General features: G+C 40.5%; 1 protein-coding gene across 6 annotated transcripts in view; it reads right to left on the bottom strand.

The window, feature by feature from the left end:
- The window catches only part of ZFYVE19 (zinc finger FYVE-type containing 19), a 32099-nt gene that overhangs the window by 2930 nt on the left and 1679 nt on the right, over nucleotides 1–27490 (bottom strand). For 5 of the 6 annotated variants that reach the window (XM_029598580.1, XM_029598582.1, XM_029598579.1 and 2 more), the window contains 7 exons: nucleotides 26683–26804; nucleotides 10749–10805; nucleotides 9108–9268; nucleotides 8549–8736; nucleotides 5998–6112; nucleotides 5049–5267; nucleotides 18–94 (listed from right to left, as the gene is read on the bottom strand). In XM_029598580.1, coding sequence (XP_029454440.1) covers nucleotides 18–94; nucleotides 5049–5267; nucleotides 5998–6112; nucleotides 8549–8736; nucleotides 9108–9268; nucleotides 10749–10805; nucleotides 26683–26804 — 939 coding nt within the window. The remainder of the gene's footprint in view (nucleotides 1–17; nucleotides 95–5048; nucleotides 5268–5997; nucleotides 6113–8548; nucleotides 8737–9107; nucleotides 9269–10748; nucleotides 10806–26682; nucleotides 26805–27490) is intronic. The other variant, XM_029598583.1, reaches the window with a different exon arrangement.

The following is a 27490-nucleotide window of genomic DNA, read 5'->3' as shown; positions in this document are numbered from 1 at the left end:
CACTAAACACCACTGACCTGTTTCAGGACTCTCTGAATGGCTTCTTCTTCCATTTCCTCATCGCTGTCGGGCAGGTTATAGTCCTTTAGAGTTACTACAAAAAAAAAAAACACCATAGACTGAAGTGCTGGTAGTGAACAGAGAAGGGGGGAGGGGGTTACTATAATTTTATTTCCCAACTACATCTATTCCCTTCTAACAGGCTAGTGATATCTGGCCACTATTCGCGCAATTTTGAAAATTATTTGGAAAAACCTGATAAAAAAAATATTCTCCATCTCCAGTCCTGCCCCCAAGGATTAGTCACCCATCTAGATTTATTGCATTTAAGTCTTTATAAAATCTTGAATTCCACTACTCCCGTGATTACTGTCCAAAACAGATTCCAATAAAACATACATTAAAAAAAAAAAAATGACAAAGTTAAAAATTACGCAGATGCCCTCACCCATTACCAAATAGATATGAGATTTTTATTCCCTTCTAAAGCCTCTATCCTGCATACATTTATTTAACGCTAACAACATGTGTATCTCTTATTCTTGTTTACGGCAGAAATTTTTTTTTCTTTTTCTTTCCTTCCCATGGGAAATCTTGTAAGGTGGCCCATGCTACTCTTTCCTTTTACTCTATCCTATTCCATTGGTATGGATTCAGAAAAAAAAGTCTCATGAAAAATTTCAGTAAAAAAGTCCCATTCCGAAGCAGTTTCTTACTGCTTTCAAACAAAACACTAGCACAATCGCACCAGCATCTATGCAAGCATTGGTCTGATAGAACCAACTAAAGGAAAGTGGTGGTCACTAGGCACATCTGAAAGACATTCTGGATAAGAGGGGTAAGGGCATAAAGAGGGTGGTGCTTTACTTTTCACTTGCTCTAACCAAGATGAAAATGCATTTGAATTACACATCTAGGACTATAAGGTGACATCTACTGTTTTATGAACATTGCAGGAAATGCCGAGCTTCCTGCAGCAGAATATTTCACCTTAACACCGATTCTAGTGCCTCAGCAAAATTAGGCTGACCAGAGTTCTCATCTTCCAGCTCAGAGGGATACCACACCTGTAACTATGCCCATATTGTAAGGCTGACCTTAAGAGGGTGTGGAGCCCTGGAACACAAATTATAGTGCCAGGGATGGGAAGACCACAGTGGTATAGGACCCCATCCCCTGCCATAGGACAGCCCTGCTTCTATGACAAGTTTGTTCAGGATTCAGAAGATGAGGTTCTGCTAAGTCCTACTACTACTACAGTGCTATTCACTTTACGCAGTCCCTGCCCAGTAGATGTCTTAATAACTTCTAGCATTTCCAGGTGTGGCACTTTCTGTCCATGCTTGCAGGTAATAATGTTTATCCCTGATGGCCTGGCTGCTAACTTCCAAGACCCCACTAGAGGCTGCCTTGCCTTTGCACCTGTAAAAGTCATAAAAAGTGTTCATTGTGTGTTGCATGTTACACTTCATACGTGTCCAGTACAGTTTTCCTTGACCAGAGGAAGTAGTGAAGGATGGAGATAGAACTGCTGCAGGTGCAACATCCCAGAGAGGTTAGTGCAGTTAGTATAGCTGTGTTTAAAAAAGGATTGGATAAGTTCTTGGAGGAGAAGTCCATTACCTGCTATTAATTAAGCTGACTTAGAAAATAGCCACTGCTATTACTGTCAACGGTAACATGGAATAGACTTAGTTTTTGGGTAATTGCCAGGTTCTTATGGCCTAGATTGGCTGCTGTTGGAAACAGGATGCTGGCCTTGATGGACCCTTGGTCTGACCCAGTATGGCATGTTCTTATAGGGTATTTCCCTGTGTGGCCGAACTACAGCAGGAAGCCAAGAGTTCTCCTAGGAGGAAGGGATCTGGCACCACCAGTGGTCCAACCCCAGGACAAAAGAACTGAGACAGGCAAGGGTCCTAAATCCCATGCTCTTCCACCTCAGCCCCATCAGGGCCTAGCAACCTCCTGGGAGAATCCTCCAATCCCAAAATTCTTTTTTTTTTTTTTTTTTTTTTAATTAGATTCCAGGATTTGCACCTTTACCATTTGCTGGAGGCAGAGAAATACTGAGGGACTGCAGTTGACAAACCAGATTATATGGTAGTGTCAGTAAAACATTTTCTGCCTCTATCTGCTGGAAGGGAGGCAAAACCCAGGAGTCTGGACTGATCAGAATTTGAACAGGAATAACCATTTTGAGTAGAATATATCTCCCATCAGCATCTTTACTTCAAATTTGAAAATCAGCATATACATTTTTAGAAAACAGTATTTCTACACCCCTGTATTTATGTTTTAGAAAAATGAGATACTAAAAAGATATTCAGAAAGCCTTTGTTAAACAGTCTTTCATCTTTCTTCGCAGATGTGTTTCCTGTATAAACTCCGATCTTTGAGCTTCTTTAAACAGCATGCTTTTTTTTGTTTGGCAAATTTAAGCCTTTACCATTTAAAGAAACAAGCTTTAGAGACATCATGATATCAAGAATTAAGAACCCTTATCCCAAAGGTATCTAGGACAGATATAAACAAGTGTCTAAAAGAGGCATAGTAAAATAACAGACCACAGAAAGGACAGCTGTTTCTTCATACCATGATGTTCAATCCCATCTGCCATTCTTAGAAATTTATTTTTTTTTGTATAAACAAACACTTATTCCCCCCTTTTAGACCAATCACCTCCTACCAACATATCAAGGCAGAACCATAACAGGTTCCAAGTAAGAGAGGATGATGAAATCACCTTTCCTTCCCTGGCATTCCAGTTTCCATTAGTAATCCAAACTATATAGAAATAATAAACATCTTATATACCATATAATTAATTGAGAAAATGGCAAAATACATCTTTTGAGAACATATTTTCCAAATGGCAAGTCAGAGTGATGCCAATATGAATTCATCAACTTAACATATTACCAGCCATTATCTATATTACCGGTACTTAGATGGAAGAAAAACAGCATGGCTTGATAGTAAGTACTGAAAGAATCTTAACCCTAAAGTAAATCTACATTCACCCTCAAGTCTCAAATTTTGGATGAGTTTGAGCCTTCCGAGTGTCTCCAAAGTCTCTTACACCCATTAGTAGCCCTTTGCCATCTCGTATATTCCTTAGGAAGGACGTCAGACGCAATAATTGATGCTGTGGTTATCTGAATAGTAATCCCTGCAGCTTGTAAAATGGGTACTGCAACAGATACCATCTTGACTTTTGAGGTGACACCACTAATGGTGAAAGCAAGTCCAAAAGGAAAGAGCCAGTGGTATCAAATATTTTCTTTCCTAAGAATAGTAGAGATTTCTTGAAGGCCTTTCCTTTTAGGTATGATTTGAGGGGATAAACCATTATATATGGCAATTTTATGGCCCCTCCAAGTCACTTGCCCTTCCTTCCTAGCAGCATGTATCACCTTTTCTTTCACTGGAAGCTTTGAAAGCAGGCAGTTATATCTCTTGGTAGGTTTCCATTCTGGGTCCTAGGGCCCTATGTGCTCTTTTGACTCCCACTTTATGATCCATCTTCATATCAGCCTCAGGAAGGAGCAGGGTCCTGATTATTTGTGCATTACTGTTACTGCATCTGCAAACTCTTCAGATTCAGGCAGACCTCTGATTTGCAGGTTGCATCTCCTTGATCTATTTTCTAAATCCTCCAATTTTTCCAAGGAGGCTGCCTGTGAGGTTTCTAATTCAGCAATCTTTCACTGCAACTTAGAGATATGCACCCCCTTATCATCAACATGGTTCTCAAGTTTGTCCACCCACTGACCAAATTCATTATCACGACGCAACTCCGTCGGTTTTAACCATAGCTATGTGTAATTTAATTCTCTGAACCAGATAGCAAAATCATTCTGGGAAAGGCCATCTGATTTTGTCTGCTCAGGGACAGCTTGTGTCATATCTCACGATTCCTCAGGCACTGCTGAACCATCAGCGTCGGCCATTTTGTTTATCTCATCTGTCAGGATACTGTAGACTTCATATGAAAATTGGCACAAATTTACTGACTTTTTTTCCTGAAGAACATAAATATTGACGCCCACAATTTCTTGCCAACAGAATTGCAGCAAAAGCTACTTTGGATAATCGCTGAAACCTTAAGATTAAGCAGGATGCTGGCGACAGCTGCCTCTTCATGCTCCCATCAGGGCCAGTGAGGTCACTTCCTCTATCAGACAGATATAACCTTTGAAACCATTCACTGTAGTTGATTTCCTCCTCTGTCCAGACATGGTGGAAGAGAAGGCCACACTTCCGTAGACTGTTTTTTATGGCAACACTGAAAAGAACTGTTGTTGAGGCTGCAGAGGTAGTGAGCCAACTTAATACAAATAAAATGAAAAAAAAAACCCAGAATCAAATTAAAAAGGTTTTAAGAGTTCTTACAGAAAAAAAATGTAGGAGAGACAGAGTTCATATCTGTGCTGTGCTTGGACAAAAAATGATTGAGGAGACTCCTGAGGCAATACCCATGTGGGGGGGAACTCCCAAAAAAGCTCAGTAGAGCTCAAAACTCTACAGCTGGGAGAGAAGAGTCCATTCGAATGACGTCCCCCACATGTAATGGCTAATTCAGCCTGCTTATCGATAGAAAACTGACTTAGTTGTATACACCAAGAAAGCGACGATCCTAATACCAGATCAAAGAGAAAGAATGGATTTTGAACACTAGTGTATTCACAAAAAAGATCCATGGGACAATGAACCTCACCAATCTACCATCATGTCAATATTTTAGCCCTAATTTTATTCAGGAAAAAGTAAACTTTTTTTTGGGGGGGGGGGGGGGGGGGGGGGCTGTATCTAAATCAAATTTTGTAAAACAAAAATATTTACATTTCTCTTAGAATTTATTTAAAAAATACATTTTCTAGGAAATGTACACAAAAAAAACAAACAAAAAACGAACGGAAAGCGGGCCTACTGAAGTGCATGTACACAGCTCACACTGTTCAGAACTAGACTGAGACAAGAATACTGCTCTCATGAAGGACCCCAGCCAGGTGGGTTTACTTTAAAGCATCGCTCTCTGTACTCACTTTTATCAGGGTCTTTGCCTTGGAGCACTGCCAGTCTCTTAGCCACCTCTAGGATCTTCTCCTGCCTGGTGTTCTCCTCCCTCAGTTCGCTGGCAGCCTCTGCCAGCAGTCTGTTCTTCTCCTCCTCTAGTTGTTTGGGGTCCAGGGCAGCAGTGCTGCTCTTCCATTCATTTCTCTCACTGCCCCGATTGAGATCATTCAAGCTGAATGTACTGACATCTAGAAACAAGTGGGAAGGAGTCAATGTAAGCATTCTTAAACCATATCTAGTATTTCATGCACTGGAGCTTGTAGAATTATGAAACTCCTGACCTCAGTTATGCTGCAGTAGAGAGCATAGGTCCTTACTGTGACCTTTGGATTTGAAGATGTGAATGCCTTTCCTGCATCCACTTACCCTCAAGAAATCAAAGACAACCTTGTGTACAGTGAAAGGACAGATATGGTTCTAGGCAACAGCAAAGCACTCAACACCTGTACTTCATGAAAGCACATGCTTTGAAATCATTACAATATAAAGTGAGTCCAGTCATTTGGGAAAAAGAATCCAATGATCTCACATATCCTGAAGTCTTATCAACATGGCATTTGCTGCTGGTAACCAGAATTTATCCTATGTTTTTTTGAATTTCATTACTGATTTTGCCTTCATAACCTCCGCTAGGAGGTTGTTCCATTTGTTCATTTATTCCATGAGGAAATCCTTACTTTTATTATTTCTACCCTCTTTCTGCCTCATAACGTGACCTCTTCCTTTCAAATGAAACATTTTTGCTTCTTCTGCATTATCTGTCACTTTGAGGTATTTGAATGATTTTATCATTTCCCGCCCGTATATATATATATGGGACTCAAGCAAGGACAAAACTGTTGCAGGCACACATGCCAGACCCAGTCAACAGAAAATCAGAATATTGTGAAGAAGTATTAGGTGCATAATGACAGCAACCTTCAGACTGGGCTCCTGGGTTGTAATTTTCGTCAATGGAAACTTCCTCTGACAGCTGAGTCAACAGATCATCAACTCTCTGGGCCTGTGGTCTGTTGTCGGGAGGCTGGTGCACCTAGTGACAGAAAGGCAGAAAAGAATGCAATGGGAAAAAGAAGGAACAATGGGAAGTGTCAGAGCAGGGAAAGGACTTATTGTGTTTACTGAAGTTAAGTGAACACAAGCAGAAATCAGAGTTAAAGAGCTAAGATAGGCTGTCCAAGGAGAAACAAAGATTCACCAGTAACTTCTGACAGTAAAGTAGCACCTGCTTGTTCCAACAGATTCTTTCTAATATGCTACACACTAAGGATTATCTGGAGAACCACATAGCAACTTCGCTGGTGAGGAAGATGCGCTCAAGATGTGTACTGAGGGGAGGGGGAAGGCTCTAACTTTCAAACTCTGTTGCAGTAATTTCCATTTTGTTTCTGAAAATCTATATTTCTCCTAGTCTTAGCTTTTTGAGAAATACATGTTCTGTGTTCTATTACACTTCTACTCTGCCCTATCAGTCCTGAAGGACTGTCCAAAGTGGCTTACAACAAATTAAAAGGTCTAGATTCAGACTTGCTTGATATTAAAACCCCTCCGCCACTCACAGGCCAGCAGTAGCCAAACTCCTCTACCCCAAAAAAAAAAAAAAAGTCAGGACCAGAGAAACCTGTTCTCTTTTCCCTACTCACCAAAGTGGGGCACCACCTCCCCAAAGTCCCATCATCCCTGCAGGAAGAGAAGCACTTGCCTCCTCTGTGGGTATCCGCCAGTCCCCTAGCTTCCCTGCGCCACTAACGATGTATTTATTTATTTGGATTTATTACCCGCTTTATTTGACTACGCGATTCATCAGTGTTAGGAGGGGTATCAGATACTCCCCTCTCATCCTCCTCCCTCCCGCCAGATTCACAATCACGTACGGCGGGGGCACCCACTCCATCCACCCAAAGTGAAAGACATTGGCAAAACCGCTCCCCTCCCGATTCTCCTTCCCCCACCCCCAGGTACCACCTAACAGGAGGAAAGTTTAGTTGGGAGAACAGAAGCTTTGCCCTCCCTGCTAAGCATCCCGCATTGTTCTGACAGCAGCACTTTTAGATTTTGCCATCAGCAGTGCTGTCGTAGCAGTGCTAGACATTGGGCGGACTCGGGCTTACAGTCCTTCCAGCATCTAGTGCTGCTCTGACAATGCTGGTAGTGTACATTAAAAACACTGCATTCACAGCAGCATGGGACTCTTAGCCAGAAGAATGAAGCGTGTATCTTCCTGGTTAAGTTTTCGCTCCTCTTCAGATAGGGCTTCTGGGGTGTAGGAAAAGGGAGACTGGAAGAGGGAGGTTGTGGGCAGTTGGGTGGAGGGCGTTACCACCACGCGTGACTGTGGATTCTGGTGGGAGGAAGCGGCTGGTCTCTCCCACTCCCAACAAGGATGGATACTTGTGTGTGTGTGTGTAGGGAGGGGGGTGGGAGGGGGGTGGGAGCAGCTCCCCCTGGCATAAGACTTTTACTTTGCAGACAGAAGGTGAGAGCTTCTCTTCCTCCTGTGGGGATAATGGAAGACGAAGGATTTGGAGGGAGCCAAGGAGTGCCAACCCATCTTTGTAACCACAAGGAAGGGAAGAAATTTGCCGTACTGCAGACTCACATGAACGGTTTGTATGTGGGTGAATAAGGTGGTTGCATACCGATGACATCAAAGTTAGCAATTTGTAATGTTGCTGCAACACCACACGCTTGGAACGAACATCCAATCTCAGTGAGAGTGGAGTTGAACTATCTGAAGTTCTGGAAGCTGGTTAAGGCCCATTTGTTTCCTAGTGAGGGCTAAGGTGAGGTTTGATAGTATGAGTGGACTGGGCTCCCTGGGTAGTCTGGAGGGAGGGGGGTATTAAAAACCACTTGGGTGTAAGATCTTGAAAATTATTACGATTTGGGTGCTGTATTTCTGGATAATTAAGATCAAAGGGGAAGCAGTGGCGGTGCCCAAATTAAAACCAGATGCTTGTCTGCCTAAGTCCAAACTTAAAATCAAAAAGCGAATTGTGTACTGCGATAACACTTATAGTGGATAATGTACGAGAACAGTGAAACAAATAGCATAAACAAAGTGAATATAACTTAACATACAACAATTTAATTAGAGATACTTTTAATTGAGAATAGTTTTCACAAATCTAATTAAAATGTACAAAAAAGTCACCTAAATTGATATAAGTTCAGTAAGGGGACTGAACTTACTAACACATTATCCACTATAAGTGTTATCGCAACACACAATTTGCTTTTTGATTTTCCCACTGGTGTGATTTCGGCGCATTGGCCCACCGTATCTTTTGTGGTGTAAGTCCAAACTTAGCCAGACAAATTCTTTTGAATATGACTTCTAAAAGTACAATCCATAAACTTATTGCTTCCCTCACTGGGAAACAGAAGTTACTTCATGTAACAAGAAGGCAGCATCATTACAAATATCTTTTCCTAGGTGATCTGGAACAAGATAGGAAAAAGATCTCACCGCTGTGGGTGTCTTGGAAGGAGGAGTCCTTCCTTGTAATACTGCTAATCTGTCTTCCATCTCCTGAGTAGACGGCACAGGTTTCATAGGGTCACTCTTCAGTGCTGCCAGCCTGGACTCCATCTCTGCCAAAGATGGCACGGACTCTAAAGTGCAGCCCAAGCCAGTTAGATTTGTAGCAAGATTTTCTTATCCAAGATAAAAAAAATGTAATCATGTTATTAAGATCACAAGAAATGCCATACTGGCTCGGCGCAACTGAGTGGCAAGCCTAGCATCCCGTCTCCAACGGTGGCCAGTCTGAGTCACTTGGAGGAAGTACTCAATGGATCCTCATCTGTTTGATGATTTTTTTTTTTTTTAATTTTCATTCTGAACAAACATCTAGCATAAATCCCACTGATGCAGGAAAGGAATGCAGTTTATCATCCTGTAATCCACCATTTCTATTTTCATCTAGTATGTGACAATGAGGCCCTTATAGACATAGCATAGCCAAAGTTTCTCTACCGCCCGTAAATGTACAAACTTTGTTGAACCAGATTCCTGCAGTACTCACTGTGTTGGGTGTCCCGTTTGAGCCTGTCCAGTCTCTCCGCAATAACTCTGTCTTCCTTAGACAGATTCTCATACCTTGGGCCTGATGCTTCTGCAGTTCTGAGTGAACCCTGCTGTGAACCTCCCAACTGGTTCTGCTTTTCCTCAAAGGCTGCTACACGCCTTCAATAACAGACAGAAGAGTGGGAATATTGAATGTAAAAATCCAAGGGCATCACTTAACTTCCTTTCTAACATATTTTACCCTGGCTTGGAAGGGAAAATACAGGGAACAATGTAGGACTTATGTTTCACTCCTGCACCAGGATTCTGCTGGGACTGATGTAGATATGGGAATTGATGAAAAGGTGGCATGACCCATTAAAATCTTTTTTTTTTTTTGGCTTGGTGGTTCCTCCTTTCTCTTCCAGCTCAATCAGAACCAGTGATGTGCTTCTGTCACCATGAGACTTCATTCACAACTACCCAGGAGTTTTCCTTTATTTTAACAGACTCGTTCTCCTGCTGTTCTTAGTCTCGTCACTGCAGCTACAGTCCTAAGGATGGGAGGTGCGCTCGAGCTCCCTCCAGAACACTTAATGATGACTAAGACTTCTCCACTGGGAAGGATGTGAGCACTACCTCCGCAGTATCCCTAGCCAACTTGGGGTGCAGAAGACCCGACTAGTGGACCTTCCACATGCCTAGCACTTCCATCCAGCCACTGGGCCAGCCCAATTATGATTTTTTAAACATTTGAGGCACAAGTTAAGTTTTGGGCAAAGTTGGATAAAATGTCTTCCTCGGTTTACGCAGTTCTGTAACTGTATTGTCCAAAGATTTAATTTTATGTAATGAAAGAAGAGAAAAAAAAATCCACTAGGAAAAAATTCATGTAAGCAAAGTTCTGCAGTAAGCACAGTTGAACTTCTGCTTGAAAGTCCTGAGCTTAAGAATCAGGAAAAAACTACAAAGCACTTTGCATGCAAGTTATTTTTTTTAAAAAAATGTTTCTGTGAAATTATTTCTCTTCCAGGAGTTACAGGAAATTCAATCTCTAGGCAAAAGATGCACAATTTCAAAACTGTGCAGACTTTCCAGCTTTTTCCACATTTGTTTTTTCACCAGAAACCTAAATCTGGTCTGTAAAAGGTATTAGCTGAATCCCTGAGCAAGAGAGCAGCTCAGCTTTAGATATGAAAGTTAAACAAGATTAAGGTGCAAACACAACTGCTTGAAACTTAGCTGGCATCTCACTGCCTGACTGGCACACTTGGGGCAAAGGTTGCATAGTTTAGCTCTGAAACCTCATTGTTATTCTCTATAAAGGAGGTGGAACAGAGCAGAGTCAGCAGGGCTGCATTGTTAGCGCTCCATGGAATTCCTTGCAGGAAACTGAATCTTTAATCATTAACATTTTTTTTTTTACTTAATACTACAGATACTAACATGGACACAATTAAAATATGTCCAGCTGTCTTGAAATAACTACTAAACTACCGTGAACATGTCCCAGGATAACAGTTCAAATGGAAGTGCTATAAATACATACAAAACGAAAGCGATTAGTAGCAGATGAGCTGAGCAAAATGCTGTGCACTGGAAGGCATAGAAGCACCAAAGTGTTGGGAAATCATTCGTGCTGTGCCTTCTCAGAACTCACTTTTTATAGTTCTCTGGCGGGGACCACTTTGCCAGGTTGTTCTTCTGAGATACCCCACTGCAACAAGAAAGAGCAGCAAAACAAAAATAAATAATAATAATAAAATGTGTGACTTTTCATCTCTGTCTTTCCAGAACACCTAAATTATATTAATGTAAGAATTTTCACATGCTGAATTTCTTTATATTTGCTAGAGAAAAATGGGAGTTATTTAATTTGGTTCAGAGAGCAATTTTAATCTTATAAATTTTTTTTTAACATCACAATGTTCTTCACAGAAAGAGGCAACAGACATGTCAAAAACAGACCATGAAAGAAAAACAGAGCTCCAATCACTATTTTTCTATGAAAGAGGGTGGTGTTAAATGTATTGCTTGTTAATCAGAAGTATGTTTTTCAGCTCAGCTGTCAAATGAACACATATTGAGCCATTTTACTAAATTACTTAACAGCATTAGTCAAAACTCCAATGATATAGCAAACCAGGTAACAAAACATTAGATTTCCTTATATTTCTTTATTAAATATGACATCCCACCTAACAATCCATTCGTAGGGAGTATACAAATAAAAAGAGTCATAAAACCCAACAGCCCAGTCATCATATTATCTGAAATAAGTTTACTTCTGGTTGTCAAAATATAGCAGTATAAAAATAAATTTGATATGCCCATAATTTATTTTATATTTACACTAAATTATATCCTGCCAATTACCAGATTTTGTTCTAAGTGGGTTACAATGAAACATCAACATCATCCAAAACTAGAAAAATAAAACATACAAACACAGTAATAAAAACTAACAATATCAACTAAAACAGGTCATAGATCAAAAGTAAAAGCCTCCCTAAAAAGATTTGTTTTAACAGCTTCCTGAATGCTTTATAATCTCCTTCCCGATGCAAAGACAAGGGCAAATTCCAAACATGTGGAGCAGCAAAACAGAATGCACGGTTACTGGCCTCTTTTAGTTGGAACTTTCTCTTATCAGGGACCTTCAGCAAAAATAAATGCTCAGAGCACAAAGCCCTGGGGGGCAGAATAACCACCCAAAAAATATTTTGAATAAGGAGGATTGCCTTCATATAAAACCCCAAATACTAAAATGACAATCTTAAATTGTATTCTTTGTTCGATAGGAAGCCAGTGCAAGGTTTACATACTGGCATAATATGATCGCATAAAGCGCAGTCAGTGACCAAGCGTGTTGCTGTATTCAAAACATGGAAATGATGGCAGAAAAAGACCAATAGTCCATCCAGTCTGCCCAGCAAGCTTTCCATGGTAGTATCTGCTGCGCATGGAAGGTTACCCTCATTTATCAATCAGTGCTGTTTGATGTCCTTTGCTTATGGACTTGGCCGTAGAAGCAGTCCTGTGTTTTTTCCTTAATGTCTATGCATCAGAACCCCAGACTGTAAAAAAAGTCATGGCTCATGTTGGTTGTCTCTGAATCCAAATTCCTCTTCTTTCCTCCCCCTCCTTTGAAGCAGAGAGCAATGTTGCAGTTGCATCAAAAGAAGTTGTAAGGCTAACAACTTGCACTTGGGAAGGCCTTGGGAAAGCCCCCACATATAGGTGTTACAGTAATCAATGATGGATAAACAAAGGCCTGACTCACCACTCTAAAACAATTACGATCTAAGTGTACTTCATGCATCTCAACTGCCTTAGTTTAAAAAAAAAAAAAAACAAAACCTTATCACCACTAATTTCAGTTGTGAATCAAGTTTAAAAGAAGAATAAAATACTAACACTTCTGAAATTCAAAACTACTAACCTATAAAAACTAAACAGTATCTAATGAAAGGAGAAATTACTATTTACCTGATAATTTCCTTTTCTTTAACGAAGACAGGTTAATCCACACCAGTGGGTTATGCACCTCTACCAGCAGATGGAGACAGAGAAAAGCTGTTGTCATGGTGTATATATACCTCTGCACTGACATCAGCCTGCCAGTATTCTCTGCAAAAGCCAACTGTGGACAACTAAATAATACATGAACAAAACTATTAACAGACAACCATTCAAGCACTCAGTTAACAGAAAAAAACACTGAACTCAGACAAGGAGTGTAATATCACTAATCTAGGATCTGACACTTACCAGTACTCTGCGGAAACACAGCCACACAGAAGGACAATAGCACCACCATCTGGCAGCCAAGGAAGGTGGATTAACCTGCCTTCATTAAAGAAAAGGAAATTATCAGGTAAGTAGTAATTTCTCTTTTCTTAGCATTCAGACAGGTTCATCCACACCAGTGGAATATAGCCAAGCTACTCATGAACAGAGAGGGAGGCTGCCCTTGGTCCGATCAACACTGCGTGTGCGAAGGCTGCGTCCTCCCGGTCTTGCACATTCAGGCGGTAATGCCTGGAAAAGGTATGTAAGCAAACCTCGAAAGGAGACAACAATCTAATCTCCACCCATGACACTGCCTGAGCCCTTGTGAAATAAGCCCTAAACTGATTAAGGCAACGGCTGCTCAGCAACCACATACACGGCCGTGATAACCTCCTTAATCCAGAGGGCTATCATAGCCCGCAACGCCAGCTCACCCTATTTACTCCCACCATGGAGTATAAACAGTCAGTCCATCTTCCTAGAGGTTTAGAAAACTCCAAATACCTCATGATACACCGCTTGACATCCAAGGTCTGTAACAGGCGATATTCAGCCACATCTCTCTCCCTATCCAGTGTCGGCAGGGACATTTGATCGATTCAAGTGTAAATCCGAGACCTCCTACAGCAAACAGGACAGAACAGTTTGCAGCTATACCGCCCCCAGACTCACTTGCAGAAACGGTTCCCAGCAAGACAAGACCTGCAGTTTGGAAACTCTATGCACTGAACAAATTTACACCAGAAACACTGTCTTCAAAGAAAGTAACCTCAAGAAGAGATTACACAGTGGTTGAAAAGTGGAACCCACCAGAACCAGATTTAAAACTTCACAAGAGCACCGGCAACTGCAAGGGAGGACGAAGATACTTCACTCCTTTTAAAAACTGGGCCACATCCAGATGGGCCGACAAGGATTCACCATTCACCTGACCTCAGAAACAGGCAAGAGCCACCACCTGTACTTTCAAGGAATTACGGGCTAAACCTTTAATCAACCCATCCTGCAAAAAATCCAAAATGAGAGGGATCTCAACTGAATGAGAATGAACCCCTCGTTCCTCACACCAAGACTCAAACACTCACCAAACCTGAACATAGGCTAAGGAAGTGGAGAACTTTCACGTTCGAAGCAAGGGGGAAAATCACCACAGCAGAGTATCCACGTTTCAGCAACCAAGCCCTCTCAAGAGCCATACTGTAAGACAAAATCTAATCAGATCTTTGTGAAGAATAGGCCCCTGCTGCAGCAGATCCCTATGGACCGGTAATCGGAGAGGAGAGTCCACCAGATGCCTCCGCAGATCTGTATATAATGGCCTCCTGGGTCAATTTAGCGCCACCAGAAGCACATCCCCATGTATCTCTCGATCCTCTGAATTAGTCTGCCCATCATGGTCCACAGATCCATAGAAGCTGTCTTCCAGCCACTCCTGCATGAGGGCATTGATGCCCAAAGACTTCAGATCTTTCCTGAGAGTGAAGCAGCGAGGAACCTTCGCATTCTTAAACCCTTACTGAAAAAACCTAACCTTCCGACGTCGGACCCTGCTAATTTCCGTCCAATTGCAAACCTACCCTTGATCTCCAGAGTCATGGAAAGAATTGTAAACAAACAACTGTCTGAGTACCTAGAGGAGAACAACATTCTCTCCCCCTTCCAGTTCGGATTCAGAAAATCCCAAAATACTGCAGCCCTATTAACCTCTCTATCGGACACCATTCTTCTCAATCTGGAAGGTAAACAACCCTACCTTCTCGCACTCCTCGACTTATCAGCCGCCTTCGATACAGTTAATCATTCCATCCTATTGGAGCGCTTATCAGATATCGGCATCAAAGATCAGGCACTCAGTTGGCTCAAATCATTCTTGGAGAATAGATTCTACAAGGTTAGGATCAACAACAAGGAATCACACCCAATCAAATCGACCATGGGTGTCCCGCAAGGATCATCCCTCTTCCCCCACACTCTTTAACATTTATCTACTGCCACTCTGCCAATTACTTTCTAACCTCAAATTAATATATTACATTTTCGCCGACAATGTTCAGATTCTTTTACCTATCACTGATTCCCTTCAAAAAACCTGGGCACACTGGAACAGCTGTCTACAATCCATCAATAGTCTGCTCACCAGCCTCAACCTCATCCTAAATCCCAACAAGACCGAGATCCTCATCATTTCGCCAGACGAAAACCACGCTCTCCTAAACTCCCAAAGCGCCTCCCAATTCGCTAAATCCTTTATCAACCATTCCCCATCCGTCAGAAACTTAGGGGTCCGGATCGACAACCATTTCAACTTAAAGTCATTCGTCCTCAACACAACTAAAGAATGTTTCTTTAAACTTCAAGTTCTCAAAAATCTGAAGCCGCTTCTGCATTTTAGAGACTTCTGCTTAGTTGTTCAGTCAATCATCCTCACAAAGTTAGACTACTGCAACTCTCTCCTGCTAGGTCTCCCAGCGATAACTATCAAACCACTTCAGATGGTCCAGAACGCTGCGGCAAGGATACTTACAAACTCAAACAAGAGAGCCCATATCACGCCCATCCTTCATTTCCTTCACTGGCTTCCCATAAAATCTAGGATCACCTTCAAAGCCTTAATGATGATCCATAAGGACATTCATGGCATCGCCCATCTCAAACTAAGCTCTCAACTCCGTCCTCACACATCCAACAGACCAATCAGAAACGCTTACAAAGGATCATTATAGGCCCCGCCAGTCAAATCCTCTCTAAGAAAACGTTCAATTTCGACAGCAGGGCCCACCCTATGGAACTCTCTGCCTCTGGAGCTCCGTCAAGAACCGTGCCACCAAACATTCAAAAAACTCTTAAAAACATGGCTTTTCAGACAAGCCTTCCCGGATCCCCTAGACCACTCTGACACCGGTTAAAGGACTTAACAGGTCACCACTGAGAGCCAAGATCCTTCTCCTTCTCCCTTTCTTAGCCCAATCCTCTTCTTTCGACCTCCCAACAACACCTTCCTATTCTCACCCCCTCTCCTCCCTACCTCCCTTGGATCATGTGAATGTTTATTATTTTGCGTCAAGTTTCAAAGTGCCATTACTCTTTAGGACCCCCTTATGCTATATTAGCATTGTACATATGTTTGCATATTTATATTTATATTCTTTCAGACACTAAGGTTCATGTTATGCCTTAGCAGCGATTGTTCGGTTGTATTATATTATATGTTATTAGACGCTTTGTTTTATGTTTTTCAATGTAACGCCTATGCTGCGATTGTTCTGTTGTATTGTAAACCGACATGAGTTTTTAATCAGTGGTTATTAGTATTGGGAAGAGGAGGAGCTGCAAAAATAATAAGAGGGCTGAAATTCTCTGCCTAGAAGAAAAATTAGCTGGAGAGGAGGTGATGTCATCGGGGCTGATGGAAGTCTAAATCTGAGCTCCTCTTTGTTAATTGGATAAACAAATTATATGACCCCCCAAGCCTGCCTTACAATTAATGGGGGTTATTCTGACTCTTTCATGGTTCAACGAGGAACAAGACAAGGGTGTCCTATATCCTCCCTTCTCTTTGCTATATTTCTGGAACCTCTTGCCATTCGAATCAGGAACAATCCCCATATAAGGGGGACTTTTCTACGAAGCTCTTTGCAGATGACATTCTGTTTTCTGTGTCTGAAACCAGCTACATCCCTTCCAGAGATCATAGCAGAGATTTCAAAATTTAGCTCTGTCTCGGGATTTAAAATCAACTGGGACAAGTCTGAAATCCTAAATGTTTCAATCCCAACTCTACAAATTAAAGCTCTCCAAACGGCATTCCCATTTAAATGGGCCTCATAAAAAATAAAATATTTGAGAATCTACCTTGGACCTATACAGAACCTATTCCAATTGAACTACTCACCTCTTTTAGCAAAAATCTACAAAGAGATGGAAGAGTGGGACAGGTACCACATTTCGTGGATGAGAAGAATAGCGGCGGTAAAGATGAACATCATTTATCTATTTCAAACTCTTCCCATAGCAGTCTCCTCTATGTTATTGAATTATTGGCAATGACGGTTGCTAAGATTTATCTGGAGAGGTAAGATACCTAGAGCTTCTAAGAAAGTCCTATACTTATCGAAATTACAGGAAGGACTAGGTGTTCCTAGCTTACACTGGGATCACGCAGCTGCCCATTTAAGAGCAATTATAGAACGGCATAAAGTACCCATTACTAAACCCTGGATAAAACTAGAACAAGCTTTGATTAAAAATATACCTCTCCAAGCACTTATATGGCAACCAAAAAAACCTGGCATAAAATACAAATGATTCCCGTTACACTAGAGGCCTCTTTGCGGCTCTGGGATCAATGGCGAGTAAAATTAACGGGAGACAGAGTTGACTATAACAGCACATTTCTTTTTCATAATTCACTGTTCTCTTCAGGGTTACCGCCTCGAGCTTTTCACGCGTGGAAAACCAGGGGCATAGTAAAGATGGAACACGTTTAGGGTCCTAATGGAGTGCTAGGTTTCCCCACAATATGTTTGAGATACAACCTACCTAATAAAGAAATCTACTCATACCTCCAGATCAAGCACTTTCTATCTGCTCCCTGTGTAACTGGTAACTTAATAAAAGGGGGCTCCTTTTTTGAAGGTTTATGTAGAGGGGCGAACAAAATTACAAGAGTAATATCCAAATTATACTCGTTTATTAATTCAGATCTTCAGGAAAAAACCACATTATATACGGGCTTGGGAAAAGGATTTGGCCAGAGAATTAGAGCATGACGGGTGGAAGGGGTTCTACCAAGATGTGGGGAGGGGTCTGATAGCCTCATCCCTTATCGAAAATTGCTATAAGATGTTTTTCCTGAAGTCTCTGACAAATGTTGGAAAGGTTGCAAGGAATTAGGCACCTATTTGCATCTCAGGTGGGAGTGTCCATCTGTTCAAGCCTTCTGGCAGAAGATTTTTAAATGGATCTCGGCGATTTGTCACATGAAACCGATCTTTTCACCAGGCCACGTTCTGCTAAATTTTGCTTGAGAGATAGAAGACATTTATAAAAAGAAATTAGTGAAGTATATATTTATAGCTGCTCGATGTGAACTTGCAAAATACTGGAGGAAACCTTGTACCCCCTTCACTATAGGAGGTGCAAAGAAAGGTCTCTACTATTTACCGGTTAGGAAAAATAACAGCATTTAAAAATAAGAATATGGAGACCTTTTTGAAAATATGGGCACCATATGAGGTTAGGGCAGTGATGGCCAACCTTTTGAGCTCAGTGTGTCAAAATTCATAAAAAAAACCAAGCACAACTCGGGTGGTGTGTCACTTCTAGAAAAATCCATAATTGTGTGATATTTATAGCTCTAATTAATAACAAGTTATAATTTTAATATATGTACTGTATTTATTAATAAAGCAAAAAACAAATAATTCTTTACCTTACCTGATTAGTGACTTTTTTGTTGCTGAATTTCATTGGCTAAATCTTCAATTAAAACTAAGGATTTTAAAAAGACCCTGCTGTCCCCTTCTGTGGGAGCTCTTGATTTCCAGTCACCCTGATATTGTCGAGGATTAGGTTATCCCCTCTCTCTCACATATACTCACATGTCCATTCTCTCTCACACATACACTGTCACATACATACACATTCATGCTCATATCCACCATAACCTCTCGCTCTCACTGATACTGACACACTCTCAGGCTCTAAGACACTCTCTCCCCCTCCAGACACAAACTCTTACTCCCTTGGATTTTCTCATACACATTCATGTTCTCACACTCACTGGCTCCCTCACATACACACAAACACACACACCCAGGCAAGCTCCCAGTCATTCTCACACACACACACTGACCCCCAGGCAGGCACCCATGCATTCACACACATACACCCCCAGGCAGAGTCCCATTCATACACATGCACACACTAAAGGCAGACCCCCCTCTCTTTTGCCAGCAACCTCAGAACCTCTCTCATTCCTCTGCTGCCACTGTCACTACTGCCACATGGCTATTGGGGAGGTGCCGATTGCTGCTACTGACACTGAAGCCCATTCTGCTGCCTCCTCTGTGCAGGCTCCATGGGCTTCCACTTTCTCCATGTTGATCTCGTACACTGTGAGATCCGCATAGAGAAAGTACTATTCTTGCACATTCCCAAAGATTACATGTGCCAATCACTAAAAAGTAAATTTTTTTTTTTACCTTTGCTGTCTGATCTTAGTTTTTTAATTGGTTGGTCACAGGCTTTTTTTTCCCACCTTCCCTTTCTTATTTTTTTTGCCAATTCCTTTTATATTGTCTTTTTTTCTGTTTCTTTTCTCTCCATCTTCTTCCCTCAAACACAGAGTCAGGTTCTCATTCTCACATGCATTTCTCTCTCTCACACACACAGGCTCTCACTGTCACATGATCTCTCTCATACAATCATTCATACACACAGTCTCTGTCTTACTCTCACACACACAGGCTCTCAACTCATCTCACACACACACACACACACACACACATTCTACAGACCCTCAGCCTCTCACCTCTGTGCCTCCTCTTCGCGGGTCACCGCAGGATGGGCTCTGCAGCGGCCCTGATCTTCTCAGGCTGTGGCGGCCCTGCTACTAGGCCTCTTCCTCTTCTAGGGCCGCTACGACTTGGGATTCGCGGTGGCCCGTAAGCACTGCTCCTCTTCTGCACATGCTGATGCTCCTCCTCCTTCCTGCCCACGCGGCTCCGGCAAAGTTTACTTCCGGGGCTGCACAGGCAGGAAGGAGGAGGAGCATCAGCGCGTTTAAACGCGATCTTTTTCTTCGGGCCGTGGTGACGTAAACCTCACCACGGCCCTGCCCATCTGCCTGTTGCTGCGCCGCATGAGCCTCCCTGCGCCCGGGGGCATACTAAAAAACTAATTTTAAAGGGTCGGGCTGTGTTTTTGGGTTATCGGCTCGGCACAGCCAATAAAAAAAATAATAATTTCCCGATAGTCCACGAAACGCTGTGCGTGTCAGCAAAAACGTCTCGGCATGTCACCTCTGACACGCGTGTCGTAGGTTAGCCATCACTGGGTTAGGGCAAATTCTGTTTGATTTTGTTTGACAACTAGATCTCACTATCTATGTTCTGGACTGCTTATGACAAGATATATGTCTCTTTGTTCTTTGCTTTATTTCCGTTTTTTTGAAAGACCAGCCAAAAGGAGCTACATAAGACTGCTTGCTTTATTTTACCGGTACTACACAAATAACGATTAATTTCACTAGGATGGGTAGGGGGAGGTGGGAGAGAATGGGAAGATAAAAAAATCGAAGTAAAATGTATTAGGAGTTTTCTATGAATACGGTTTAGCCCGTTTATTACGATCTTCTTAAACTTTGTTGCAAATACTTTACCAAGAGGATAATGACCAAAGTTATATAATTTGTACAGCAACGTATGCTTGGATAAACATATATTTTACTGCCTTCTAATAAACAAAATGGAAAAAAAAGAAGAAAAATTAGCTCTTACAACTAGAGACAAGAGCTTTAAAAAAAATAGATAAATAAATCGGTAAATACTTTTGGCATATTATCCTTTTAAAAAAAAAAAAAAAAATCTAGGGAGTTACTGCACATGCTCGGGAGTAATATCATTCATTCAACATGGCTGCCTCCGCACGATCCAGCTGACTGAGCATACCTGGGTAATGTCATGACCTGTGACATCAACCAAATTGGCTGCCATGGTCTGTAACATCTCAGATAAAACGCCTTTTGTTTTGGTTTTACTGTGCATGCACAGCCTAATGTCATTTCCTGGCCCCAATATAACTTCACTGGCATCTATTCCTGTTGTTGTTCCCCAATACAACAGTTGCCATCTTCACAGAATGTCAGTTCCTGTCCCAAGTCACCCATTGCCATCATAAAAACATATCCAGTTCCAGTCTATGTCATCAACAAGGGACAGAAAGGAGTACACGCCAATGTGACATTATAAAAAAGGGACATAAAGGAGCATTTTGGGCAGGGGTATAACAATCTGTTTTATATTTATATATAAGGGATGGGACTAATATGCAGCTTCACATGGACGTGAATGCTGATTGACGAGGAGGGTCAGTTGGCATGGTTTAACCCTGACAATCACCTGTCAAAACAAGTTTAATAAGAAATGTGCTCTGTAACTACTCATATTTTTCTGCATATAAAATACCGACCACAGATCCTGGCACCAGAAGTCTTGTTTGTGCTTGTAGACTACATTTACATGAGATTTCCATGCAAGGGTGCTAATCAGTGCATTCAGTTCTATGCACACATTTTTTGTGTGCAAAACTCCTTGCTATATTGGGAGTTTAGTTTGCACACAAAAATGTGCACTTTGTTGATCACACCTTATTACATCAGGCCCTGTATTTTTAAACTTACATTTAGGCCATGATACCTAGCAGAGAAGTTGATTGCATACAGGCACGAATGGAGTTTGTGATCTTTGCAGAAGGGCCTTTTATGCATTTCCTCCCATAAGAAGCCTTGGTTACAAACTACAAGGTGCAGAGTATTCTCAGTGGTTACACCATCATTATGGAACAGCCTACCTGTTGACATTAGACAGCAGAAGGATTACTTACATTATCGTAAGAAGTCAAATCTTGGCTAATTTAACAAGCATTTGCTAAGAAAGAGCAGTAAGTTATAAGTTCTCTCTTCATTGGTATTTTAGGAGCAACAAAAGGCTGAGAAGTTCAGTTCCAATCTATAGAAATGTTTATTTATTTATTTGATTTTATATTCCACCTTTCAGACACTTGAAAGCGGATTAAATTCAGGTACTGTTGTTTCTGATGTTAATAGGTTTTTTATGGAAAGCCTTGGATGTGCTATCAGATTTTGATACCATAGCAAATATATTTAAGGATGTTACCTCTAGACTTTTGATGCAATATTAATACTGCTGCTGGCTAAGAGTCAGGAAGGGGGTAAATATGGGTATGTTTTTAAGAGGAAGGGCATTGTAAGAACTGAGTTTTAAATATTTAGGTAAGATGTCTTGTAAAGATACAGTGGCTATAGAAATTCTACACCCCCTTCCTTGCCTTATAGCTTGAAAGTAAAATACATTAAAATTGTGTTTGTTCCATATATTCCACAACTGCTAAGTGAAAAACATATGCCAGATTCCTTAGAAAATGAAATAGAAATAAAAATAAAAATATAGAATAGTTTGATTGGACAAGCGTCTACCACCCTTGTACGTCTGTAACAATCTTAAATACTTATACCTCTGATGTGACCAATCACTTTCAAAACCACACACCAAATGAATTGGCCCCATCTGTGTTAAACTGTTTTCATTCACATGATGAGAGGATCAATTCAGCAATTCCTGTTGGTTCTATCTGCTAAATAGTGCATTTCAAAGCAAAGACCCAACCATGAGCACCGAGGAGCTATCAAAAGAAGTCGTAGGCAATGCTGTAGAAAGGCATATCTGGGATCAGTAAAAAAGAATTTCAAAATTTTTGACTACTCTTGGAACAAGGTCAAGACCATTATTAAAAAATGGAAGGTGTATGGTACCACCATGACGCTGCTTGGATTAGTTTGTGCCGCCACACTGAATGACCAGGCAAGGAAAACTGATCAGGGAGGCAATCAAGGGGCCCAGTGACAACTTTGAAAAAGCTACAGGAGAACAATATTCCAAACACTCCACAAATATGGCACAAAGGAAGCCATTATTCAAGACCGCCCACATTGAATCCTGTTTGAAAGAAGGAAAGGATCATCAGGGAATACTGTAGCCATGCAACAAAACATTTTATGGCCTGATAAAACTAAAATAGAACTTTTTGGCATGAATGCAAAGTGTTACATTTGCTGCAAACCCAACAAAGCACATCACCCAGAGAACACCATCTCAAGTGTGAAGCATGGTGGTAACAATCATTTTATGGGGTGTTTTTCTCATCAGTAGGGATTGGGGATTTGTCAGGATAGAAGAGACAATGATTGGACAAAACTATAAAAAAAAAGTCCTGAGGAAAACTTGCTGCTCTCTGCAAGAAAGCTACAACTGGGATGGACAATCACCTTTCAGCATAACCTGAAGCACTCATACAAAGCTACACTGGCATGGTTAAACTAAAAGTTAATGTCCTGGAATGAGCCAATCAGAACCTTGACATCAATCCGATCGAAAATCTGTAGCATGATTTGAAGACTGCTGTCCGGTGTTCCCCAAGGAACCTGACAGAACTTGAACAGTTTTGTAAAGAAGAATGGTCTAATATTGACAAATCTAGGTGTACAAAGATGATGGAGACTTATCCCCATAGATTCACAGCTGTAACTGCTGCAAAAGGTGCTCCCACTAAGTACTGAGATAGGGAGGTGGAGACTTACTCTCAATTATTGGATTTCAGTTTTGGTTTTTTTTGGATACTTATAATGCTTTGTCCCCCCCCCCAAAAAAAAAAAATTGGCCCTAAAAGATGTGGAGTATGGTATGTTCAGTAGAAAAAAAATCTTCATTTAAATACATGCAAGTCTGATGTACTGACACAACAAAATGGGAACAGAAGTTCAAGGGAGTATAGACTTTTGATAGCCACTCTATGTTATATCACAATTGATTAAATTGTATGGGCTTAATGTATGTTAGGGGATATATTTTTGGAAATCACTATGAGCTTATTGGAGATGGATTAATAAATGCAATTCAATGTAAATTGTATGTGTGTACTCAAAACCAACCACTAATTTCCCAGTTATCAAATCAATATATTGACGCTTACAAATTGTGAATTGTGGAAAAAACGCTGAGAAATGCCATGCCGTTGTTATAAAGGAGCCCTTGACAAAGGACATTCACAGGGTCCGAAACACAGTACTGTGTCGGGCAGAGAGACCGCAATTGGCTAACAGCATTATAAACTTGGGCATGGAAACTATGGGCCTGATTTTTAAAAGCATTTACTTGAGTAAAACTGGGCTTTATTCGAGTAAATGCACTTTACTCACGTAAGTGGGTTTTTGAAAATTGCTACAATATATGCCATTGAATTGTCCATAGGATTTACTCACATAAATGCACTTTACGTGAGTAAATAGTGTTTGAAAATTGCTACAATAGTAGTTACATTTATGCGCATAACTCCTTTTGAAAATTACCCCCTATAAGTTGCTGACAGCTTCATGTGAAATAATACATGGACAATATTTCAGATAAGTCAACATTTAATTATGAATTACAATGAAAAAGAAAGTCAATGATTATTTTAATTTCATGGATGAAGTATTCACGGAGCACACTAAAAAATATTTTAAAAACTTTTGTTCATAATCTTGGACTGACCGATGATTAAATGTAAGGCAGAGTGAGAAAAAAGCTGTATAGCATTACACAATGATGCCTATTATGATGGTCAATTTGTAAGCGTCAATATATTGATTTGATAACTGGGAAATTAGTGGTTGGTTTTGAGTATTCAGTTGACTCACAATTTCCATAAGAATTGTCGTGCTGTGCTTTTTTGAGTTGTTAATTGTATGTGTGTAACATTCTATTGTGAGGAACTTAGACATGTAAGTTCCTGAAGAGTTGAAAAATTACAGATGGACACATCAGGCATTCCTACATTACTTCACTGAAAAGAATGCCTAAAACTGCTCTTACATACCTTTTGTTGATAAAAAGAAATACCAACAGCTAAGCAAGCAAATAATTCCAGTATGATAAACATAAGATTGTATCTCAGCACCATTAGTACTTTAATGATCATAGGGAAGAATAAGGAAAACTTCAGAAACAAAACTGTACCTCCAGCATGCAACACAAACAGGACCTTTTTATTTTTTTCACCCTGATATCATCCAGAGGTGTTCAAACTGGTCCTCTGATCCCCTCCCCCTCTCCAGCTAGTCAGGTTTTCAGGATATACCTAATGAATATGCATGATAAATATTTGCAAATATAGGAAGTAGTGCATGCAAATAAATTTCAAGCTTATTGTTGATAGGCATGTGTCAGAACATAAGCATGTTAAAGATTCTGTGATTTGTTTACTATTTTATTATTTTACTATTGATTTGGTTTTGATTATGCCTCAGAGCGAAATCAGGTCAGTACCTTGTATTTTATACAAGGATCCAATTATAGCCTGTTACAGAAACAGTTTAGAGTTATATTGCTTTCATGAAATTAGAATATAAAAAATGTTTTTCATGCCTGATGCATTTTTTTCATGTGATGTTCTCTGTCACTATGGCATTATTTTGGTACTTATTCAGGTGGCAAAATGAAGGTCTCACAAGTGATTTGTCAAAAGGATCACCAATTCCTTCCTTCCCCACCCACCCTGTTCTACCTCTCACAATGAACTTCTTTGGCTCTCTCCACTACCATGTCACACTGTTTGATCTACTTGAGGTCACTGGATAAGTTCACCCCAGATTCCTATCTTGCTTGGAGGTCATCAGTATTTCACCTTCATTATGCAGTGCTTCTCTGGGTTTCTTTACTGCAAATAGACAGCTCTGCACTGTTTTGCATGAGATATTTATGCATTAATCATGCCTTACTAGATGCCTATTTTTTTTTTTTTTACAGTACCCGTAAGGTATCAACTATTGAAACATTCGTGTACAGTGAATAGAAGCTTAAGAGTCTCTAGATCACTCTGTTTTTGTTACGCACCCCACCCGCAGTCGTCCCGCGCTCGGGACCGCTCACCTTCGGGGTCACACAGCGGTGATGACTAATACTAGATATTTGGCATCATTTTGTCAAATTTGTAATGAACTGGATGCAGCAGTGTAAATGGAATAACTTAATTTTTAAAGTCTTTATCATTCTTATAGCCTGTCATGTAAATCTTCAGAGTATTGTCTTGTGAGATTTTTGGATGCCTAATAATTTGGGAAATTCCAATCAGTGCTGTTTTGATAATAAAAATGTTTTATTTGCTTTCATATAGAAGGAAATAAAAGCTGAGTTGCTCCAGGATCCTTCAGACACTAGGTTTTGCACCTCCGCCATCTGCTGGAGACAGAAAAATACTGGAAGACACTAGGTGGCACCTCAGGGTATAGGACAGAGTCCGCAAAGTCTTTTTCTGTCTCCATCTGCTGGAGGGGAGGCAAAGCCCAGCTGTCCTGGACTGATCCGGGTATGTACAGGGAACCATCATTTAAGAGCTTTTTTTCTTTTTTTTGAAGAACCAATTCATAATGAGAAGCTTGATCTTATCCCTTATATTCTTTTTTCTATGACTTTTTCAATATCTCTTATTACTCTTATTGCAAATCATAAAATGAGCCATTAAATAGATGCCATCAACAGTTTGTTTTTACGACCTGCTTATTTACATAAAATAGTCCCATGCTCTGGCTCGTGAATCTGTGATCAGAGGTGCTCAAAGCGGTCCTTGGAACCCCCCCGCCCCCCCAGACAATCAGGTTTCAAGATCTCTCAAATGAATATGCTAATAGTTTTTGCTGGCCAAAAAGTTCTAAAGCAAGGAATCATGCTATTGGTGTGGAGGGGGTTAGACTCAGAGGGTAACATATGGAAGCATTTCTTTACAGAAAAAGTGATTGATGAATGGAGCTCCAGTATTGGAATTCAAAAAGGTATGGGACAAGTATAGAGGATACTCTGCAGTGGGAAACTTAAGGTAAAGCCAGAGGTCAAATTGGGTCTTTGGTATTGCAGTAAATAGGGGAAACAGATCGATAGAATGAGTCCAGCATTTACACCTATTTCTCTGTTCTATATATTGTTTTGAGAAATGACACTGATTTGATACATGCAAAGAACATGTTTTACCTGGTTATTTCTCCATGGCACTGCCTGCACACCTTTTGTTTAGTGTTCCCATAGCGAGGAACAATGGCAGTGAAAGTCAGACATCCAGAACAAAAAGATCGCCCACAGTTCTTGCACCCAAGCTGAAAAACAGAAAAGAGAAAGTCACAGAATCAGCCATGGTAATCAAGCTGAATTAGCATGGAGAAAGTGAAAATTCCTTTCTTCTATAGTGGTTCCATAGTCACTATTATTATGCAAATTGTTCATAGATTCTTCTATTAAAACTACTCTGTCATATCCATCTAGAGATCTGCCACGCCACTTTCAAAAAGAAACTTAAAACCTGGCTCTTTAAACAAGCCTTTACAGGACCATAAGCACTTTTTTCCCCTACAACCAGCAAGAGTTCCTCATCATATCATTCTCCAGGATCTACTTGACTCTTTATCCATTCTCTTGCTGCAGGTCTCACGTGACATCTACTGTTTTGCTTTTATGTTTTTGTTTTTATTTATACTGCTCTATGAGATTTGTTAGCCAATTTGTTTACATTACAATGTTTATTCTGATCTAGTTTACCCTTTTCCAAGTTCCACATCCTTGTTCTATGTAATGCCTATTGGCAAATATTTATGTTCAGTTTCAATGTAAACCGATGTGATTTGTATTTCATACAGGAACACCGGTATATAAAATCTAAAAATAAATAAATAAAATAAATATTAAAAAAAAAGAGTTTGCAGTTGAAAAAAGGGCAAAATCATTAAGATTCTGCAGATGATACAAAATTATTCAAAGTTGTTAAAACACCAGCAAATTATAAGGA

This window comes from Rhinatrema bivittatum, chromosome 4 (assembly GCF_901001135.1).
Source record: "Rhinatrema bivittatum chromosome 4, aRhiBiv1.1, whole genome shotgun sequence".
In the NCBI taxonomy this organism is placed as follows: Eukaryota; Metazoa; Chordata; class Amphibia; order Gymnophiona; family Rhinatrematidae; genus Rhinatrema; species Rhinatrema bivittatum.
This window is presented reverse-complemented; position numbering and strand designations above follow the sequence as displayed.